At 36.5% G+C, this 22,283-nt stretch overlaps 1 protein-coding gene across 5 annotated transcripts; it reads left to right on the top strand.

The window, feature by feature from the left end:
- The first annotated feature begins 227 nt into the window (after positions 1-227).
- LOC126705480 (uncharacterized) lies at positions 228-20,288 on the top strand. 5 transcript variants are annotated; one of them, XM_050404507.1, is made up of 5 exons: positions 228-605; positions 1,734-2,166; positions 16,807-17,602; positions 17,755-17,856; positions 20,065-20,288. In XM_050404507.1, the coding sequence occupies exons 2-4, from the start codon at positions 1,779-1,781 to the stop codon at positions 17,840-17,842; spliced, it is 1,272 nt and encodes a 423-aa protein (XP_050260464.1). In that variant the 5' UTR covers positions 228-605; positions 1,734-1,778; the 3' UTR covers positions 17,843-17,856; positions 20,065-20,288. The 5 variants fall into 5 exon arrangements, with proteins under 5 accessions (XP_050260464.1, XP_050260469.1, XP_050260467.1 ...); XM_050404508.1 differs by lacking the exon at positions 228-605 and adding an exon at positions 642-1,252; XM_050404512.1 differs by lacking the exon at positions 16,807-17,602 and having other exon boundaries at positions 1,734-2,941.
- The last annotated feature ends 1,995 nt before the right edge of the window (positions 20,289-22,283 follow it).

Below are 22,283 nucleotides of genomic sequence, written 5' to 3'. Positions count from 1 at the left end.
AATCTTTCAAATTTTTTAAAAGACATTAATAGACAACAATATTACCAAACAAAACTACACTAAAGTGCACATAATTGTTCAAACATCACATGGGCATTTTGTTATTTTACATGGTTCACAGTAGCTAATTACTATGCTAGAGACAAGACATCACCTGACCACCATTTATTATAATATATATATATATATATTTATATTACTTTGGCCTTATTAATGATTGAAAGAGAAAGTTCAAGGAGTCAAGGCAGAGTCTACCTCTCTCTCTCTCTCTCTCCGCCTCTATTTTTCTAGACTCTTCTTCTATTTACGGATGTGGTGGAGTCTCTCATCTCTGCTTCTCTTTCAATTTTCTTCACAACACAGCCAACACATATGATTAAATCTAAGTTAATCAACCAACTAACCAAGCATTAGAGATTCAGATATGAGAGAGGGATAAAATGTTACCAGGTTTGGGGCCTTTGGGCGGTGCTGATTGCTGCGATGGACTGGTGGCCGGTGGTGTCAGGCATGGTGCACTGTTCTGCCTTTGCTTTTGCTACATTGCTGTTCTGCTGCAGTGCCGCTGCCCAAGTCCTCAGTTTTGAGGTCTTCACTCTTCTGCCGTAAGTTGGGTTTTAGGTTTTCTTTTCTTTTTTTTTTTTTTTTTTTTTAGTAGTGGCTTAGAAATCCCCTGTTTTTTCCTTTTTATTATATGGGTGTCTTGCCTTAAGTTGGCTTAGAAATCCCCTTCTAGTTAGAATCCGCTTTGAGGTTTTTTTTTTTTTGCTTGTGTTTATTTGTTTTGTGCTGTTGTTTAGGCTTAATTTTTGTTGTTGGGATAATATTTATAGCTTTTAAAAATATCAATAATATTGTTGAAAGGGACAAAGAGCAATTTTATTGAAACAAATTGATAAAAATAATAGATTATATATATATTAAAAAAAATTTAAAAAAAATCTGGGGGGGCCACTTCCAATTACGAAAAGTAATTGGAGATCTCAGATTCTCTCTCTCACAATAGTCAAAACCCTTAAACCCTAAATTGATTTCTGCCGTTTATTATTATTATTATATTTTAAAGTGTTATAAAAAACAGTGTTATAAAAACCCGCCACCGACTGCTGTGTCATAAAAAAAATAGATTTGAAAGTCTCCTTCAGTCGCGCCAGAACTCTGTTATCTCTAATCTCATCCCTCTGCTATCTCCCCGAAATCCCCAGACCGAAACCGAAATCCCCAGCCCTCTGTTCACTCTCCCTTACTCAAGGTAATGTATTTGGCGATATTGTTTTTGTGTGTCCTGCAATATATGTTTGCTGTTTGATGACACGTTTTCCAAATATACTAATACATTTGGCGATATTGTTTTTATGGATTTGGTTTAGTTTTAAATTGTTTATTCTCTGATGGGTATTGAAAATTAGGGATGGTTAGTTTAGCCTATAGTTTCTCTATAGGCATTGATCTGCGAGCCTTTAAATTCTGGATATAAATTCGAAATTCATAAGGAATTTTTAAATTCTGATTCTTTGAGATTGTGTATTTGAAATTTTAGTGGAAACTGAGCTATGAGTTTGAATTTTTTAGGATTCATACGTTAGATATTGGGATTGGTATTGATGATGAGATCGGTTTATATTCTAGAAAGGAGATAATTGAATCACAATGGTCTTTGAATATAACCTTGAATAATAAGTCTTGGCATGGTTTCTACTAATTGTATAAAACTATATTATTTATTGTCTCAGCTCAAAAAAAGCGGCTTTGTCTACTTCATCCTCCTTCTCATATCGATGGAAAACACGTTTGAAATTTGTCTTTGTGGCAAAGGAGAAGACAATTTTGGTTATGATGATGACATTAAGTTTTATGTCATCAAGGTTCCATACGCTGGTTCTTCTTCTTCTTCTTCAACAGTGAGAAAGAAAAAGGAAGAGAAAAAGGTGGAGCATCTCATACCCGTCTCGATACAAACGGCACAGACATGCAATCACTTTGCTGTGTTAGATGGCAAGCTTTATTTTGTTGCCAACGATCTTTCCTCGGATGCTCCGGTCAGAACGTCTGAAGATTCGTTATGTCGTGAGGTGTGGACCTTGGACCTTGCGCACGCTGAGGAGGGATGGAGTCGTGCACCTCGGTTGAAAACTGGGAGATGCAACCCGCATACCATCGTTCTAGGTGGTAAACTATATGTTTTAGGTGGTTTTGACCTAGAAAAGAATCTGCACAATCGTTTTCACTGGATGGAGGTTTTTGACCCACTAAAAAGAAAATGGGAACCCTTGCCAAATCCTAGATTTAGCATTAGGTCGGATCTTGTGTTTACTGCATCTCTAGAGGATGAGGATGATCAAAAGATTCTTGTTGCTACAATGTCACCTGGTTGGGAGATTGCTCAAATCTATGGTTATGATGTTGCAGCATGTCGTTGGACAAAACTTTTGGCTGATTGTAAGATGGATTTTCATTTGAGGGTTGCAAGACCAGTAAGATCAATTGAAATGGAGTACTTTGATTTAGGAAGTTTTGTTACTGCTGGTAGCACCCTATATTGGGCTTCTAATCGGATGGAGGATGACTATATTTGCCGTATTAATGCATTTGATTTAGTCAATCAAAAACATTATGAAGAAAGCCTGCACACTGATAGTATTTTTGGGAGGCAAGAACGATTGAACTCTGTACGTCCAGATCTTCTCAATCTGCCTGATGGGAATTTTTGCCTTATCTTGCAGTCAAAGAGGAGAAAGAAGATGAAGAAGAGTAGGAGATCTCTTTATGCTCATTATATATATTGTGTAGTGCTTAAGGTGGACAAGGAAGAGGAAGAGGAAGAAGAGGAAGAAGAAGAAGAGGATGATGATGTTTGCAAACACGGGTTGAGAGTTTCCATTCTGTCAGTCCGTAAGTATTCCGTGGATGACTGGATACCCCTTCTTGAAAGTGTGTTAGTGTAAGTTTCTTGCCTGCTATATGTCTAATGAGGTTTATTATTTTATTTTGCATTAGGAAGAGTTTATCTCATTTGCAGCTAATAGTAACATTACCTTTTGTCACTTATTTGTATGCTCCTTTTTGTAGGGATGAAGGATCTTATACATCAAAGAAGAAGAAACTGAAGTCATCAAATGAGCGGCCTTCTTTAAGGGCCTGCAACCTATTGGAAAATTAAGAAAAAAAAAAAAACAGGTATTCTCTGTTTGTTCTAATGCAATGCACTTATTATATTGATGACACTTTTTTTTTTACATTTTTAAAATATTAGTGGTAAGTGAGTTTGTGAATAATTTGGATATGCATTATTATAAAAAACTTTATAGTTTGAGATTATGCATGGACATTTTTTTTGTTATTTGTAGTTGCTTTCACTTGCAAGGAGGTTATGACAAATCATTCACAATACACATGAGATAAAGTCCAATAGAAGTAAAGTTAGATGAATATTTTACCTATATTTATTATGCAGTTATATGAATTTAAGTGTCTAACATAGACATAGTAGACTTGTTAGATTTGCAATTAATTTTGTTTTTGAATTTGGTTATTAATGTTGACGGTTTTTAGGGATTTGATTAGATGCTCTCCATATTAGTATAATTCCTAAAACTATGTAACTAGCACTCCTGTAATGGTGAAAGACAGATAAATTTGAATAAGAATAATATTATTATGGGTTGAGAAATGTCTCCTCTTTTGTTTCTATGTTTGGTGGTGATGCTAAATGCCCCCAAGTGGTGATGCCTAGGATTTGCAGGCAGGTTCTAGGTGGTGAAGCCTAGGGTTTGTTCTGCTCCTTTTGTTACTCTTTTATTGCCTGTTATCTACTGTGTGCTGCATCAATTTGCATTATTACAAGAACTTTATGGTTTGAGATTATGCATGTACATTTTTTTTTTTTTTGTTATTTGTAGTTGCTTTCACCTGCAAGGAGGTTATGACAAATCTTACTATACACATGAGATAAAGTCCAATAGAAATAAAGTTAAATGAATAGTCTACCTATATTTATCATGTAGTCATATGGATTGAAATGCCTAACATAGACATAGTAGATCTATTGGACTTTGAATTCATTGTTTCCTCATGTTTTTATATTTTTTTGGGGGGTGGCGGGTTGCAAAGAGGAAGAGTAGGATTTGACTAAGATGAAGAAATTGAGCATCATTGGTATACCTCCCCTAAGCGGATGACTAGGGTTTATACATGAGTCGCATGAGATTTTAATAGTAGTCATTACATAGGTTGTTAAAAGGCTAGTCTTATAATAGCTCACGGGCTTGAGCAAATTGAACTAATTGTCACTAGTATTAGTCACAACTGTTGACAGATTGTAGTGATTATAGTTTGAGATTCATACTGTAATTACGAACTAATTATTACTATTGACACATTAGATTAATTAGAATGTTATTTAGATGCCATTAGAGCATTGGCATCAAGTGTGCCAAATTTTTGGCATTTGGCACACCAAACACCGAAAACCATGCCTCATGAGATGTTTGGGAGCCATCCATTTGATAAGCATTGTTAATTAAGTAGTGGCTGTGCTGAGTTGTATTTAGTTAGTTAGTTGAATTTTGTTAGTCAGTTAGTAGTTGCCGTGCTTAGTTAGTTAGTTGCATTGGTTGGGTAGTTTAGGCGGGAAAATGGGATTGAATTGTATAAGAGGAGATTTCAGATGTTGAATGGGGATTATCCAGAAAATTAACCACTTGCTCTTCCTATTTCTCTCTAAGTCTCTCTTTTCCTTTCTTTAAGTCTTTCCTTCGCTAAGGAGGTGGTTACCCTCGAAGTAACCAATCTTTCTTTCCCAAATCCATTTGTGGGTTTGTTGAATTTTGGTTGTTTTTATGTGTGATTTTGGTTGGTTTTTGAGATGATTTTGTTGCAAATTTGGTGGATTTGGGTTGTGGTAATGGGGGCCGGTGGGCAGTGGAGGTGGCTTTGGGTTGTGGGTTTGCTAATTGTTCTTCAAAATCTTCATATGAGAGAGGGAGAGAGAGATAAAGTGAGTTGTGGAAGAAATAATAAAAAATTAATAAAGAAATAATATTTAAATGAAAAGCTAAAGAAATAATAAATTAAAAGTGAGTTATATTGATTTTAATGGGTTTTTCTTTGTTGGGATTTGTTGCTTGCAAAAATTTGAGAGGTTTTTCTTTGTTGGGATTTGTTGCTTGCAAAAATTTGAGACACACAGATTCGTTTCCTGTAATTGGGTTTATTTCATTTTTAATTGAAAGTGGGTCTTGATTTTGAGCTTTTATATTGTAACAATTTGTGACATTATTTTTCTTCATTATTGTGTGTGGGTTCCTTAACTAGGTTGATTTATCTTTTGTTTTGATGAATTCCAAACAAATATTTGTTCATTATGTTGTAAGATTAGAGAAATTAAATGGCAAAATAGAAAGTTCAAATTTTTTTTGTTTCTCTAATAATGTTTTTTTTTTTTTTTTTTGGACAACAGGGATGAGAAGAGTTGTTTCTGCAGAGGTTGTATAGATCGTCATTATCTGAGCTTTAGGGTTTATTTTGACATTTCTATTATATTTTGCCTATATTTAAAAGCTTTGTAAGGTTACACTCTAATGAAGTAGAAAGCTATTTTTATTTAGAGGTTAGTAAAACTAAATATGTTTGCAGGGTGCAGTATTTTGGATGAAATATACTTGTTCACCTTGTTTTTACTAATGTGTAGAGTTTTATTCCACATTTGGGAGACTGCTGATTCAATTATTGTACCTTCAATTATCTAGACATGATTGTTATCTCTATTTAAACGTGAAATATGGTGAGGGGGTAGTCCTAGATGTTGCACTTAGACCCTTTACTCTTAATTCTCTCATAAATGCTGCTATCCACAATTCCACATTCCTCATCATTGCCATACAATTATTCAAATGGAATTAACATGTTAAATGGTAATCTGGCTTAGTTGATGATTAAAATATTTACATTTTTGTACATATGTGGTGAATAAGTCTAGGGTGGGGTCGTTTGTTTCTCTTTCTCTTATCATATGGTAAAACCAAGTTGAAAGCGTTACGATTTCTTTTATTCTACACTTCTTGAGTACTATCTTGGTTACTCACACGCTAAGCCTCAGTTATGTTACTTTTACGTTTTTTAGAGCATTCACATCTCAGTATATTAGACTATTACTCTATTTTAGGTTGCGATTGGTATTGGCCTAAAAAGCTATATTTTTTCACTATTTAGCTTATTTTTGCTACTATTCGGCTTATTTTTGTTACTATTATGAGTCTCATTGTACTTTTTAGTACTAGTTATGGGTCTCAATGTACTATTTTAGCTACCTTTTAGCTTTATCTATAGTACTTTCAGTAAAAAAGTTTTCAATTGCAGTTAAATAAGTTATTTCCAAACGGATTCTTAGTATAAAAATCCTGTTATTTTTAAAAAAAATTACCTGACCACAAACTCACATCAAATTATCTATTTGGATACTTTATTTCATTAAAATACTAATTTTCTTTATTTTTTTAATTATTTCTCTCTCTTCATCCACAACAATCATCATTCACTCTTTTTCTTTTTTTAAGGATAAGCAAAGAAATAATAAAAAATTATTTTTGCATAAATACAATAACTTGTAAATTTACACAAGCACAGTAGTTAAAATCCGATTTGCCCTATAGATACATAAACTGATGTAGGCGTCTTTTGGGGTTCATTAGGAAAATTTTGGGTCTTATGCTAACACAACGCAAACACTCGTTGGTCTTATTTTCACAATTGTTTTTAATGCTTCGTCTCTCTTCTTTGTGAGTACTACTACTAGCACATCAAAATTTCACAAGAAACTTGAGTTATTGGCTCATCATATGTCGAAATAAAATTAGATTACATCAGAATTCATTACAACTTAAAACAAGATTGTTGTACCACCGCACATCCTTGGTGCGATGGTCACTTCACAAAAAATTTAAAAAAAAAATAAAAAAGATTGTTGTGAAAATGTTCCTAGATTTTATTGTGTCCCTATACTGTCTGTTTCTTTATTCATTTTTCACATATTTGGATTGCGTAAAAATAAGGGGATCTCCAAAGGCAACTCAATGGCATCTTGTCTTGTTCATGCACCCCTATAATGGTACATGAATGATTGATGATTGACAACCTTTAACATAATCTACAAACACAACATGACTAGTCAATGTTTATTATGTAAGTTCTTGACACGGGATATGATGGCTCAAGAGATTGAACCATCAAGACAAAGATCGCCCTTGTTAAATCTCTTGCATGAACTGCAAGATAAGCCCTAATTGGAAACATGCAAGACAATGCAAGGAGGACACGCAAAATCACAAAACAAACAAAAAAACTGCATGTTAGATCTGAATGATCAAGTAAAAGCAGTTGTTACCCAAGTCATATTTTCCTTGCTCCATGACCTTTTCTCCAACTCCAGTTTTAGTTTACCATGTTTGAACTAGTCAGCAACCTAGACTCAAACCTCATCGCATCATCAAGCCCTTATATAACTCTTTTTTTTTCTTCTTTCTTTTTTTTTCTTTTTTTTTTGATATACAGCATACGCAAACTTTCATTAATCAGAATCGGACATCAAGTAGGATACATCTTTATGAACCTGGTTCAAGATAACTAGAGGAATGTCTTCCACCCATATAATACATTCATTTAACCCCTTGGCATATTTTGCTAATAGATGGGCTACAACATTGCTATTTCTGCAAACATGGCCTACCTCCCACGATCTAAACTGCCTTAAACCCTCATGGATTCCTTCAACCAGTTTCTGAATGGAATTATGGCATATGTCCCTTCCTTTTAACCCGTTGACCACCATTTGCGAGTCGCATTCAAGGGAAACATTCTTTAGTCCCATGTCCCACGCCAACTGCACTCCTACTTCAGCTTCTTTGGCTTCAGCCTCCAGTGCTCCCAGCGGTAAATCAAGCTTCCCACTCAATGCTCCCATCAGTTGACCCCTTTCATTCCTTATCACAACTCCCACACCACAACCCCTCAATTCATGAAAAATAGCTCCATCAACATTAATTTTATAACAGTCCGGTCTAGGAGGAATCTAAGGGGGCTTACCAGCAAGGGGAGGTTGAGTTGGAATTAGCTTGACTTGTTTTACTTCCTTCGCATACTCTACTTCCTCCTTAACTATTTGATCAAACTGTTTGGTTCGGCCTCCATGTCTAAGCTTATTTCTATTGTTCCACAAGCTCCAGGCTATAATGGCAAATAACTCCCAATCGACCATCGAAAATCTCACCATAATTTCCCACACTATATCCACAAATTCCAGATTAAAGTCAAGCAAAGAAGGAGGTTTCAAACTCGTTGCTCTCCATACCTCCTTTGCTGCCTTGCAACTCCACAGAATATGGCCCGAGTTTTCCTCTCCTCCACACAAATCACAACTGACTTCGACCCCAATCCCCCTATGCAGAATATTCTTACAAGCCCTCCACATAAAGTGCTTGACCTTATTTGGGCAATTCAAATTCCAAATTAATTTCCATAGTGCTCTTAGGCTTGTCCCATCTGAACATTCTCTCCCATCTGCTCTGCCTTTGGTCTTCTACATACTTTGCTAGGCTACTTTGTACGCGCTTTTGACAGTGAAACGCCCATTGGGAGTCCATGCCCATGTCAAGGCATCAATGGGAAGCCGAAGGCTGATAGGAATTCCCAAGATCACTTGGGCTTCGAAAGGAAGAAAAGTACTATTCACCTTTGCAGTGTCCCAACTTCTAGTGTCAGTATTAATAAGGTCCGAAACCCACTCCACATTATTTGAGGAACCCTCGGACTGACCACCTTGAAAGAGACCAGTGTTGGAATCCATCTATCCTCCCAAATATGCACCCGTTTGCCATTACCAATGACCCATCTAGATCCCTTTTCAACAATCTCCTTAGCTGCCATGATGCTTCTCCACACATAGGAAGGTCTACTACCCAATTGAGCATCCTTGAACGAGCTACCTCCAAAGTATTTTGCTTTAAAAACTCTATGAACCATAGAACCAGGATTTTGTTGAATCCGCCACCCTTGTTTGGTGAGTAAGGCCAAGTTAAAGGCCCTTAAGTCCCTAAAACCCATACCCCATTCCTTCTTTGGAGTGCCCAATTTTTCCCATGAGATCCATGCCATTTTCCTCTCTTTTTCCTTCTGCCCCCACCAAAAGTTACTCATCATGGAATTCAGCTCCTTGCACAAAGAGTCTGGAAGCTTGAAGCAACTCATCGTATAGGTAGGTGTAACTTGGGACACCGCTTTGATGCGAATCTCCCTCCCCGCATTAGAGAGCAATTTGCCTTTCCACCCGGCAATTTTTCTCCCCACAAGGTCTTTTATGCAATTAAAAGCTTTCCTTTTTCCCTTCCTAACTAGTGGCGGCAACCCCAAATACCTCTCATGGTGTTTAATAATTTGAGCTTCGAATTGACTCTTTACTTGTTCTTGGACTTCTCTCCTCATGTTTTTGCTAAAAAAGAGAGAAGTCTTTTCCTTGTTAAGCTTTTGGCCTGAGTCACCTTCATAGTCCACTAACACCTTAAGCACCCTACTTCCTTCTTCAGCTGTGGCTCTACAGAAAATTACACTATCGTCAGCAAACAACAAATGGGAGATTCTAGGAGCACCCCTACACACCGCCACTCCTTTGTTGTTCCTCGCTACCTCCTCCTTTTTCAACATGGCAGTCAAACCCTCCGCACAAAGTAGGAATAGGTATGGAGAAATGGGATCTCCTTGCCGAAGTCCCCTCAAGAGAGTAATTCTACCTTTGGGTTCCCCATTGATCAGAACAGAGTAACTCACTATTGTCGCGCACATCATTGTGAGAGATATCCACTTCTCATGGAACCCCATCTTCTTCATCATAGCTTCCAAGTAAACCTATTCTACCCTATCGTAGGCCTTGCTTATGTCTAGCTTTATGGCCATGAGGGTTTCCTTTCCTTTCCTCCTAAGATCAATACTATGCATTGTTCCGAACGCCACTAGCACGTTATCTGTTATAAGTCTCCCCGAAACAAATGCACTCTGTCATTCATCAATGACTACTGCGAGGACTTTTTTCAAGCGGTTAGCTAGTACTTTTGATATGATTTTATATATAATATTGCATAGACTGATCGGCTTGAATTTAGTAATTTTTTGGGGGTTCTTAACTTTTGGAATAAGGCATATATAAGTCTCATTAAGGCTACTTGGCAATACACCAGCATTAAGCACATCCAACACATAATTAATAACATCAGAGCCTACTATATCCCAATATTTTTGATAAAAAATAGGAGACATACCGTCCGAACCCGGGGACTTTGTTAGGTGCATTTGTTTAAGTGCTGCCCTTATTTCATCAGGCTTGAATTCCGCAACCAGTTCCTCATTCATTTCAGTTAAGACTCGGCTGTTGATTGCGCTTAGACTTGCTTCGAAGTTGGTTGGATGGTCAAACATAAAAATAGCCTTAAAGTAGTCCAGTATTATGCCTTCAACTATCCACTGATCTTCCTGCCACACCCCTTCAAAATCGTTCAACCCCAAAATCCTGTTCTTCCTCCGCCTTTGGCTGGCCGTGGCGTGAAAAAACTTTGTATTGCGGTCTCCCCATTTAATCTAGAGCGTTCTAAACCTTTGATTCCACATAATTTCCTCCCTTAATAAAACCTCGTTTATTTCTGCCTCTAGATTCTGAATCACCTCTACCTTTTCATTAGTGCATTCTGACACTTCTAATTGCTGAAATTTTGATTGTTTCTGCCTAAGGACTTTGCTTACATTCCCATACACCCTCCAATTCTACCTCTGAAGATGGTCTTGACACTTCTTCAATTTGTCTAAGATGGAATACACTGCACTATTCTCAAGTGGATCCCATGCTGCCTCAATAATGTCCCTACAACCATCTTCCCTCGTCCACAAAGCCTCAAACATAAAACGCTTCCTCATCGGCTTTCTTGGTTGTCTTCGTTTGAGAGACAAAGCCAGCAAACAATCATCTGAAATCGACATTGAACAATGAAAAACACTTGCCTCTGGGAACATAGACATCCACTCTTCATTAGCAACCATTCGATCAAGCCTTAGTTTAGTTCTTTGATCTCCACTTCACCCATTACACCATGTGAATCGCTGCCCCACAAAGCCCATATCCACTAACCCACATCGGCTCAAACAATTTCTAAACCTTTCCATTTGCTTCACATCTCTTTCTTGCCCACCTGATTTTTTGCTAGGATGGACAATCTCGTTGAAATCGCCGAATACGATCCACGGCATATCGCATTGAGCATTCAACGTATCCAACAGTTGCCACGATATATAGCGCTTCTCAGTCTTGGGTTGGCCATAAAAGCCCGTTGCCCTCCAAGGAATTGACGCCGAGCTCTCACAAACAACCACATCTATATACGTGTTCGAGCAACTTTTAAAAGTTACATCTGTGCCTTCCTTCCATAGCGATGCGAGGCTGCCGCTTCTCCCATCGCTCGTAACCACAATACCTTGCGTGAAGTTGAGCTCCGCCTGAATGTCCTTAATCCGACCTACGCTGGCTTTAGTTTAGCAAGAAAAACCAACAATGGGTCTCGGGTTCTCACCTCATCGGTGAGTATACAAACTGCCAGGGTCAACCGCAAACCTCGGCAATTCCAGGCAACAATACTCATTGGGCTCGACGGTGCTGCGTCACAGTCACTGCCTCATCGCCATCCATCTATTTCTCATCCTCGGAGCTAGGTTTGCTATGTATCTTCTCTTTTCTTCTTTTCTGATTTACCACGTTTGGGTCCAGCTCTTGGAGTGGAGTTGGACCCTCACGTTTTTGTTTGGTTGGGCCAGCACCCTCCTTGCCTTTTTCTCCTTTTCCTTCCCTTGCCAAGCGCTTCCAATGTCCATTCTTTGGGCCTAACTTATCCACGGTCCAACCCTTAATTAGGTCGTATGCCCTGGCCATTGAGCCTTGAGCTGTATCGGGTTAGGCTGGGCTTAGCACTTGCTTCTCTTGAGACTGGTTTGACGCCAGTTCGAGTTTGAAAACAAGTTCGGCTCCCTGATTAGCTGCTTTCTCCCACTGCATGCTTTCAGAATTTTCGGGTTGGGCCAGAAAAGTTTCTAATGGTTTTGCACGAATTTGTGCCTCCCTCTCTTCTGCTTTCCCACCAAACTTGTTAACCTTTCCCTCTTCGTGTATCTCCTATGTCAAATGCTCTAGTGTTTTTTGTTTCACTTCAATCCAAATTAGGCTATTACCGTCCCTACTAGTCAGCCTAGGCACGTGCTCCTCACCTACCATAGTCTTCTCCCTGGCCTCACTAGGTTTCTCCACCCCTTTCTCTGGTCTAACCTCGGCTGCCCAACTCTTTTCATCACCTTCACTTTCCATGCTTCACTCTGTAAGATCCTTAAAACCTCTCCTTATCGGTTCCCCTCTCAACCACGCCCTGTATTGTAGGTTGTTAATTTTTTGTTGAGGAATTTCAGAGCTATTCGGACAATTTTTCAGTGCATGACTGAGCAACCCACAGTTGTATATTTGAAGTTAATCCACCTGCTTTCACCTCCCTCTATGGTAACCCGTTTCCCCTTCACCAGTCTTTTTGTTACGTCGATCTGTATCTTCACCCTTAGGCATTTTCCCCAATGGACCCCCATTTCAGATAAATCCACCTCTAAAACTGTCCCCAGCTTGGAGCCAATAACCTCTCCTGTTTCTCTCGTCCTACTCTTCAAGGGCAGATTGAACATTTGAACCCAAAACGAAGACCATTTAAAGTCAATCTCCCTTGGTGCTAGTTCTGCCTCAAAATCTTGAATTAAGACTAATTGTTTTTCATAACTCCAAGGACACATATCAAGGACTTTCTTCTTGTCCCTACCATCTCCAAATTCAACCAAGAATAAATCCTCTTCTATCTCGGATATTTGCACCCCCTTGTTTAGTTTCCACATCATCCTCATGTTTTTCCTCAAGGCATCCACGCTTATACTTCTCTGTGTTAACACTTTCAGGACTGCACAATTTTTCCCTCTTTCTTTCGCTACTTTTGTACTACCACTTCCAAGCTCAATACCTTCATCCTCCTCCTCGGTGAATGACAGTTTCTTCCAAAGCTCCTCAAGTTCTTCAGCCATAATAATCCCTTTACTGAACACCACCGAGAAAGGAACCTATCTCTAGAGAGAAACTGGGATCAAATAAAATACCACTAGAACCTGACCTTACCCAAGGAAGGTCAACACACTCTTGCAAGACGCTGCAAGACACTAAACTGCTACTACAAGCCCTAGGGCAAGAGAGCACGGTAGGAAAATCCTTATATTACTCTTAACACTAATGGTAGTGTACTAGCCAATCCTGGTAAGGTGGGGGAGGAAGGGCATCCTTCAAAATTGGCATGATCAATGGATTATGGACTTGATTTGGCATAGAATTTAGGATATAATCACATTATTTTAGAAGTAAACTCAATGCTAGTAATTAATTGGCTAACAATTTGTGGCAATTTGGCCTTCTATCATTTTAATTAATTCTGCCAAACTATCATTTTGGGTATATATTATGGATCTTTCAATTGATTTTAGTCTTTCATCAATTTTTTCTTTTAAACTATCATTTATCCATCCTTTGTTGACTAAACTATCATTTTCTTTCTCTTTCCTTATCATGTCTTTTTTTTTTCTATGTTCTTTTCTATATCCAACTTCTTACGTAGAGTTTCTTTTGAGTTGATTAGCTTATTGGCTTGTCTTTCCATTCTTTCTATCATTTCTTTTACTATTCCTTTCTTTAACATTCCTTTTTCTTTGTCTTTATCAATTATGTCTAAGTTGTCTTGCACTATTTCAATATGACCATTGCCCTTCTTTTCCGTAAAAGTTATCTTTTTAGTCTTTCAAGTCTTGATTTTTGTTCTCTTTCTCATCCATCTTCTTAGGTATAGTTTGTATTGAACTAGTTTCTTTATTGTCTTGTCTTTCCATACTTCACTTGTCTTTATTAGGCTATCTTTATTACTCTTTTGTCTTTCTATGTCATTTTTTTCTTGCATTATGTAACATTCTTCTTTACTTTCTGTCAAAAACGTCTTTGAGACATTTCTTACGTCATTTTTTCTACATGTCATGTCTATCAGAATCTATTTCATCATAATCCATATTACCATTGAACCAATTATTGTCTATATCTCTTATGCTATAACTTTCATCATAATCTATATCATCTAAGTCCATGTTTCTTATTAGTGTGTGCCTAGCCTAAGTGTGAACAAGCAAACAGATAATTAGCTGATAAATGTATTTTATTCTATCTCCAAACAATTAATAATTACTGGCAGAACTATTAATATTATCTGTGTGGATTTGTGATTGCACGAATATTATGGAGCAAGCCTAGACCATCCTTCGGATTTGTGTAAAGGGGACAACAGAGCCACCCGGAAGAATAAGACCGATGCCCATCTTTTGTATATCAGTGTTGTGCATGGGACCCAAGGCAAATGAGAACTTGCAGAGACTGCCCCATTAAACGATGCCATTCGTTTTTGTACTCCCTATATAAATAAATAAATAAATAAAACTGCCCTTTTCTACCAGAAACATAAAAACTATATTCTTTACTTATTACATTATATGCAATATGTCCCCCACTTCTCTATGGTTGACCCCATAAAGATTAAGGTAGCAAAAATGTTTAGAGGATTCCTTGATGGCTCCTATCCTAAATTCCCATGACGACAATCAATTCAAATTTTCATCTTTACACCGACGTTCCTAAACTCCATTTACTTCTTCAGTATTTTGTCTTATGAACCAAAACAAAACACATGAAAATTCTACAAGAAAGAACTATGAAAGCCCATTGTATTTGTATTAAAAAATAAAATTAAATTAAGAGTATCACCAATTTCAGATTACAAAAGAAAACTTCTCTTAAACACTAGAACAACTATCAAATTTCATATTCGAAGCTTCTTTCCAGGTTGTAGGTCATCTTCATAGTGGTTGCCACCCTCACCAGAACTCATCTCCTTCTCCATCTTCTTTCTGGTAAGTATCTTGTTAATCTGGTGCAGCTCATTATTGAGCTTCTGGTCCCTGTTTTGTTTCCGTGTCTTTCGACCATCTTGCATCTTCACACCAAACTGAAATGCAGCTTTTGGCATTGCTTCTTTCTGCTCATTGTAAGTTGCCCATTCCTCCTCTGTCTCAAAGTCCCACCGATGAAGACGGCCCTTTGCCTGTTCAAACACGTTTCAATAATGTAATGTAATATAAGCATCAATTATTATGAATACCAGACCAGTCACTTTACAGTAACCATTTATAAATATAAAAAAAGAGTACATCTGAACAAGAATATGGCATTGCTATTGCTTCGTTGCTAGGGTCTTGGTCCTGGATCTGGGCCGACATCTATACCGGGCCGGGATGCCCAGTAAATGGAAAACGGTCACATATGAGCCCAATCAGCACAAAACTGATTCTTTAAATATTTAAATGTATGGGAGATCTCAGATTCTCTCTCTCACAATAGTCAAAACCCTTAAACCCTAAATTGATTTCTGCCGTTTTTTTTTTTTTTTTTTTTTTTTTTTTAAGTGTTATAAAAAACAGTGTTATAAAAATTAAAAACCCGCCACCGACTTCTCCCTCTGTGTCTCCTCCAGTCGCGCAAGACATGTACTAGTCTCTAACCGGGTTTACTCTCACAGATATTTTCACAAACAGTTCTAGTGCAAAAAAAAAAAAAAAAAAAAAAAACACTTCAACCTCATAGTTCGACAAGACGCACCAGAAGTATCAGAGGAATCACCAGACCCAGTTTGGCCAGCGCCAACAGAGAAGCTGCAACGACTAGTGCCATTAGTCCACGGAGATAAAGCACGGATACAGGCCTTTTTGTTCAAGGACACGAGGTGAGACATATCTAATTTTTTAACAGTGAGTGCCATGGCTGAGAGAAGAATGGGTCTTATTACGTTGTTTTATGTATTATTATTATGTAGTATGTACTCGCTCAAGGTAATGTATTTGGCGATATTTTTATTGAGTGTTCTGCGATATATGTTTGCTGTTTGATGACACGTTTTCCAAATATACTAATATATTTGGCGATATTGTTTTTATGGATTTGGTTAAGTTTTAAATTGTTTATTCTCTGATGGGTATTGAAAATTAGGGATGGTTAGTTTAGCCTATAGTGAGATCGGTTTATATACTAGAAAGGAGATTAATTGAATCACAATGGTCTCTGAATATAACCTTGAATAATAAGTCTTGGCATGGTTTCTACTAATTGTATAAGACTATATTTTACCCATTCAATTGTTTATTTATTAATAACAGCTTCAATACTTTTTTGTCTCAGCTCAAAAAAAGCAGCTTTGTCTACTTCATCCTCCTTCTCATCGATGGAAAACACGTTTGAAATTTGTCTTTGTGGCAAAGGAGAAGACAATTTTGGTTGTGATGATGACATTAAGTTTTATGTCATCAACGTTCCATACGCTTGTTCTTCTTCTTCTTCTTCTTCGACAGTGAGAAAGAAAAAGGAAGAGGAAAAGGTGGAGCATCTCATACCCGTATCGATACAAACGGCACAGACATGCAATCACTTTGCTGTGTTAGATGGCAAACTTTATTTTGTTGCCAACGATCTTTCCTCGGACGCTCCGGTCAGAACGTCTGAAGATTCGTTATGTCGTGAGGTGTGGACCTTGGACCTTGCGCACGCTGAGGAGGGATGGAGTCGTGCACCTCGGTTGAAAACCGAGAGATGCAACCCGCATACCATCGTTCTAGGTGGTAAACTGTATGTTTTAGGTGGTTTTGACCTAAAAAAGAATCTGCACAATCGTTTTCACTGGATGGAGGTTTTTGACCCACTAAAAAGAAAATGGGAACCCTTGCCAAATCCTAGATTTAGCATTAGGTCGGATCTTGTGTTTACTGCATCTCTAGAGGATGAGGATGATCAAAAGATTCTTGTTGCTACAATGTCACCTGGTTGTGAGATTGCTCAAATCTATGGTTATGATGTTGCAGCATGTCATTGGAAAAAACTTCTAGCTGATTGTAAGATGGGTTTTCATGAGAGGGTTGCAAGACCAGTAAGATCAATTGAAATGGATTACTTTGATTTTGGCAGTTTTGTTACTGCTGGTAGCACCCTATATTGGGCTTCTAATCGGATGGAGGATGACTATATTTGCCGTATTAATGCATTTGATTTAGTCAATCAAAAACATTATGAAGAAAGCCTGCACACTGATCGTATTTTTGGGAGGCAAGAACGATTGATCTCTGTACGTCCAGATCTTCTCAATCTGCCTGATGGGAATTTTTGCCTTATCTTGCAGTCAATGAGGAGAAAGATGATGAAGAAGAGTAGGAGATTTCTTTATTCTCATTATATATATTGTGTAGTGCTTAAGGTGGACAAGGAAGAGGAAGAGGAAGAGGAAGAAGAAGAAGAAGAAGAAGAGGAAGAAGAAGAAGAGGATGATGATGTTTGCAAACATGGGTTGAGAGTTTCCATTCTGTCAGTCCATAAGTATTCCGTGGATGACTGGATACCCCTTCTTGAAAGTGTGTTAGTGTAAGTTTCTTGCCTGCTATATGTCTAATGAGGTTTATTATTTTATTTTGCCCTTTGATCTAGCCCAATAATTGCATTAGGGAGAGTTTATCTCATTTGCAGCTAATAGTAACATTACCTTTTGTCACTTATTTGTATGCTCCATTTTGTAGGGATAAAGGATCTTATACATCAAAGAAGAAGAAACTGAAGTCATCAAATGAGTGGCCTTTAAGGGCCTGCAACCTATTGGAAAATTAAGGGAAAAAAAACAGGTATTCTCTGTTTGTTCTAATGCAATGCACTTATTATATTGATGACACTTTTTTTTTTTTCATTTTTAAAATATTAGTGGTAAGTGCTTGAGCTTGTGAATAATTTGGATATGCATTATTACAAAAACTTTATAGTTTGAGATTATGCATGTACATTTTTTTTGTTATTTGTAGTTGCTTTCACTTCCAAGGAGGTTATGACAAATCATTCACAATACACATGAGATAAAGTCCAATAGAAGTAAAGTTAGATGAATATTTTACCTATATTTATTATGCAGTTATATGAATTTAAGTGCCTAACATAGACATAGTAGACTTGTTAGATTTGCAATTAATTTTGTTTTTGAATTTGGTTATGAATGTTGACGGTTTTTAAGGATTTTATTAGATGCTCTCCATATTAGTATAATTCCTAAAACTATATAACTAGCACTCCTGTAATGGTGAAAGACAGATAAATTTGAATAAGAATAATATTATTATGGGTTGAGACTTGAGAAATGTCTCCTCTTTTGTTTCTCTGTTTGGTGGTGATGCCAAATGCCCCCAGGTGGTGATGCCTAGGATTTGCAGGTAGGTTCTAGGTGGTGAAGCCTAGGGTTTGTTCTGTTCCTTTTGTTACTCTTTTATTGCCTGTTATCTACTGTGTGCTGCATCAATATGCATTATTACAAGAACTTTATAGTTTGAGATTATGCATGTACTTTTTTTTTTTTGTTATTTGTAGTTGCTTTCACCTGCAAGGAGGTTATGACAAATCTTACTATACACATGAGATAAAGTCCAATAGAAATAAAGTTAAATGAATAGTCTACCTATTTTTATCATGTAGTCATATGAATTGAAATGCCTAACATAGACATAGTATATCTATTGGACTTTGAATTCATTGTTTCCTCATGTTTTTATATTTTTTTGGGGGGTGGGGGTTGCAAAGAGGAAGAGTAGGATTTGACTAAGATGAAGAAATTGAGCATCATTACATAGGTTGTTAAAAGGCTAGTCTTATAATAGCTCACCGGCTTGAGCAAATTGAACTAATTGTCACTAGTATTAGTCACAACTATTGACAGATTGTAGTGATTATAGTTTGAGATTCATACTGTAATTACAAACTAATTATTACCATTGACACATTAGATTAATTAGAATGTTATTTAGATGCCATTAGAGCATTGGCATCAAGTGTGCCAAATTTTTGGCATTTGGCACACCAAACACCAAAAACCATGACTCATGAGGTGTTACGGAGCCATCCATTTGATAAGCATTGCTAATAGCCATTTGATAAGCATTGTATGATTAGCATTGTTAATTGAGTACTGGCTATGCTGAGTTGTATTTAGTTAGTTAGTTGAATTTTGTTAGTCAGTTAGTAGTTGCTGTGCTTAGTTAGTTAGTTGCATTGGTTGGGTAGTTTAGGCAGGAAAATGGGATTGAATTGTATAAGAGGAGATTTCAAATGTTGAATGGGAATTATCCAGAAAATTAACCACTTGCTCTTCCTATTTCTCTCTAAGTCTCTCTTTTCCTTTCTTTAAGTCTTTCCTTTGCTAAGGAGGTGGTTACCCTCGAAGTAACCAATCTTTCTTTCCCAAATCCATTTGTGTGTTTGTTGAATTTTGGTTGTTTTTATGTGAGATTTTGGTTGGTTTTTGAGATGATTTGGTGGATTTGGGTTGTGGTAATGGGGGCCGGTGGGCAGTGGAGGTGGCTGTGGGTTGTGGGTTTGCTAATTGTTCTTCAAAATCTTCATATGAGAGAGGGAGAGATAGATAAAGTGAGTTGTAGAAGAAATAATAAAAAATTAATAAAGAAATAATATTTAAATGAAAAGCTAAAGAAATAATAAATTAAAAGTGAGATATTGATTTTAATGGGTTTTTCTTTGTTGGGATTTGTTGCTTGCAAAAATTTGAGACACACAGATTCGTTTCCTGTAATTGGGTTTATTTCATTTTTAATTGAAAGTGGGTCTTGATTTTGAGCTTTTATATTTTAACAATTTGTGACATTATTTTTCTTCATTATTGTGTGTGGGTTCCTTAACTAGGTTGATTTATCTTTTGTTTTGATGAATTCCAAACAAATATTTGTTCATTATGTTGTAAGATTAGAGAAATTAAATGGCAAAATAGAAAGTTCAAATTTTTTTTGTTTCTCTAATAATGTTTTTTTTTTTTTTTTTTTTTTTTTGGACAACAGGGATGAGAAGAGTTGTTTCTGCAGAGGTTGTATAGATCGTCATTATCTGAGCTTTAGGGTTTATTTTGACTTTTCTATTATATTTTGCCTATATTTAAAAGCTTTGTAAGGTTACACTCTAATGAAGTAGAAAGCTATTTTTATTTAGAGGTTAGTAAAACTAAATATGTTTGCAGGGTGCAGTATTTTGGATGAAATATACTTGTTCACCTTGTTTTTACTAATGTGTAGAGTTTTATTCCACATTTGGGAGACTGCTGATTCAATTATTGTACCTTCAATTATCTAGACATGATTGTTATCTCTATTTAAACGTGAAATATGGTGAGGGGGTAGTCCTAGATGTTGCACTTAGACCCTTTACTCTTAATTCTCTCATAAATGCTGCTATCCACAATTCCACATTCCTCATCATTGCCATACAATTATTCAAATGGAATTAACATGTTAAGTGGTAGTCTGGCTTAGTTGATGATTAAAATATTTACATTTTTGTACATATGTGGCGAATAAGTCTAGGGTGGGGTCGTTTGTTTCTCTTTCTCTTATCATATGGTAAAACCAAGTTGAAAGCGTTATGATTTCTTTCATTCTACACTTCTAGAGTACTATCTTGGTTACTCACACGCTAAGCCTCAGTTATGTTACTTTTACATTTTTTAGAGCATTCACATCTCAGTATATTAGACTATTACTCTATTTTAGGTTGCGATTGGTATTGGCTTAAAAAGCCAGATTTTTTCACTATTTAGCTTATTTTTGCTACTATTCGGCTTATTTTTGTTACTATTATGAGTCTCATTGCACTTTTTAGTACTAGTTATGGGTCTCAATGTACTATTTTAGCTACCTTTTAGCTTTATCTATAGTATTTTTAGTAAAAAGGTTTTTAATTTCAGTTAAATAAGTTATTTCCAAACAGACTCTTAGTATAAAAATCCTGTTTTTTTAAAAAAAAATTACCTGACCACAAACTCACATCAAATTATCTATTTGGATACTTTATTTCATTAAAATACTAATTTTCTTTATTTTTTTAATTATTTCTCTCTCTTCACCCACAACAATCATCATCCACTCTTTTTCTTTTTTTGAGGATAAGCAAAGAAATAATAAAAAATTATTTTTGCATAAATACAATAACTTGTAAATTTACACAAGCACAGTAGTTAAAATCCGATTTGCCCTATAGATACATAAGCTGATGTAGGTGTCTTTTGGGGTTCATTAGGAAAATTTTGGGTCTTATGCTAACACAACGCAAACACTCGTTGGTCTTATTTTCACAATTTTTTTAATGCTTTGTCTCTCTTCATTGTGAGTACTTCTACTAGCACATCAAAATTTCACAAGAAACTTGAGTTATTGGCTCATCATATGTCGAAATAAAATTAGATTACATCAGAACTCATTACAACTTAAAACAAGATTGTTGTACCACCGCACATCCTTGGTGCGATGGTCACTCCACAAATATAAGTGTTTGTGGGGTGTGGAGGGCAAGAGCCAGGATTCAAGTCTCTAGGAGGGAGTTTCACACACATATACACTTAGATTAAACTAGAGTAGAATTTTTATCTTGTATAAAAAAATTTTAAAAAAAATAAAAAAGATTGTCGTGAAAATGTTACTAGATTTTATTGTGTCCTTATACTGTCTGTTTCTTTATTCATTTTTTCACATATTTGGATTGCGTAAAAATAAGGGGATCTCCAAAGGCAACTCAATGGCATCTTGTCTTGTTCATGCACCCCTATAATGGTACATGAATGATTGATGATTGACAACCTTTAACATAATCTACAAACACAACACGACTAGTCAATGTTTATTATGTAAGTTCTTGACACGGGATATGATGGCTCAAGAGATTGAACCATCAAGACAAAGATCGCCCTTGTCAAATCTCTTGCATGAACTGCAAGATAAGCCCTAATTGGAAACATGCAAGACAATGCAAGGAGGACACGCAAAATCACAAAACAAACAAAAAAACTGCATGTTAGATCTGAATGATCAAGTAAAAGCAGTTGTTACCCAAGTCATATTTTCCTTGCTCCATGACCTTTTCTCCAACTCCAGTTTTAGTTTACCATGTTTGAACTAGTCAGCAACCTAGACTCAAACCTCATCGCATCATCAAGCCCTTATATTACTCTTTTTTTTTTTCTTTTTTTTTTTTGATATACAGCATACGCAAACTTTCATTAATCAGAATC

The sequence above is a fragment of the Quercus robur genome, chromosome 11 (genome assembly GCF_932294415.1).
Source record: "Quercus robur chromosome 11, dhQueRobu3.1, whole genome shotgun sequence".
In the NCBI taxonomy this organism is placed as follows: Eukaryota; Viridiplantae; Streptophyta; class Magnoliopsida; order Fagales; family Fagaceae; genus Quercus; species Quercus robur.
The sequence above is the reverse complement of the archived record's forward strand: the minus strand, read 5'-3'. Positions and strand labels throughout refer to the sequence as shown.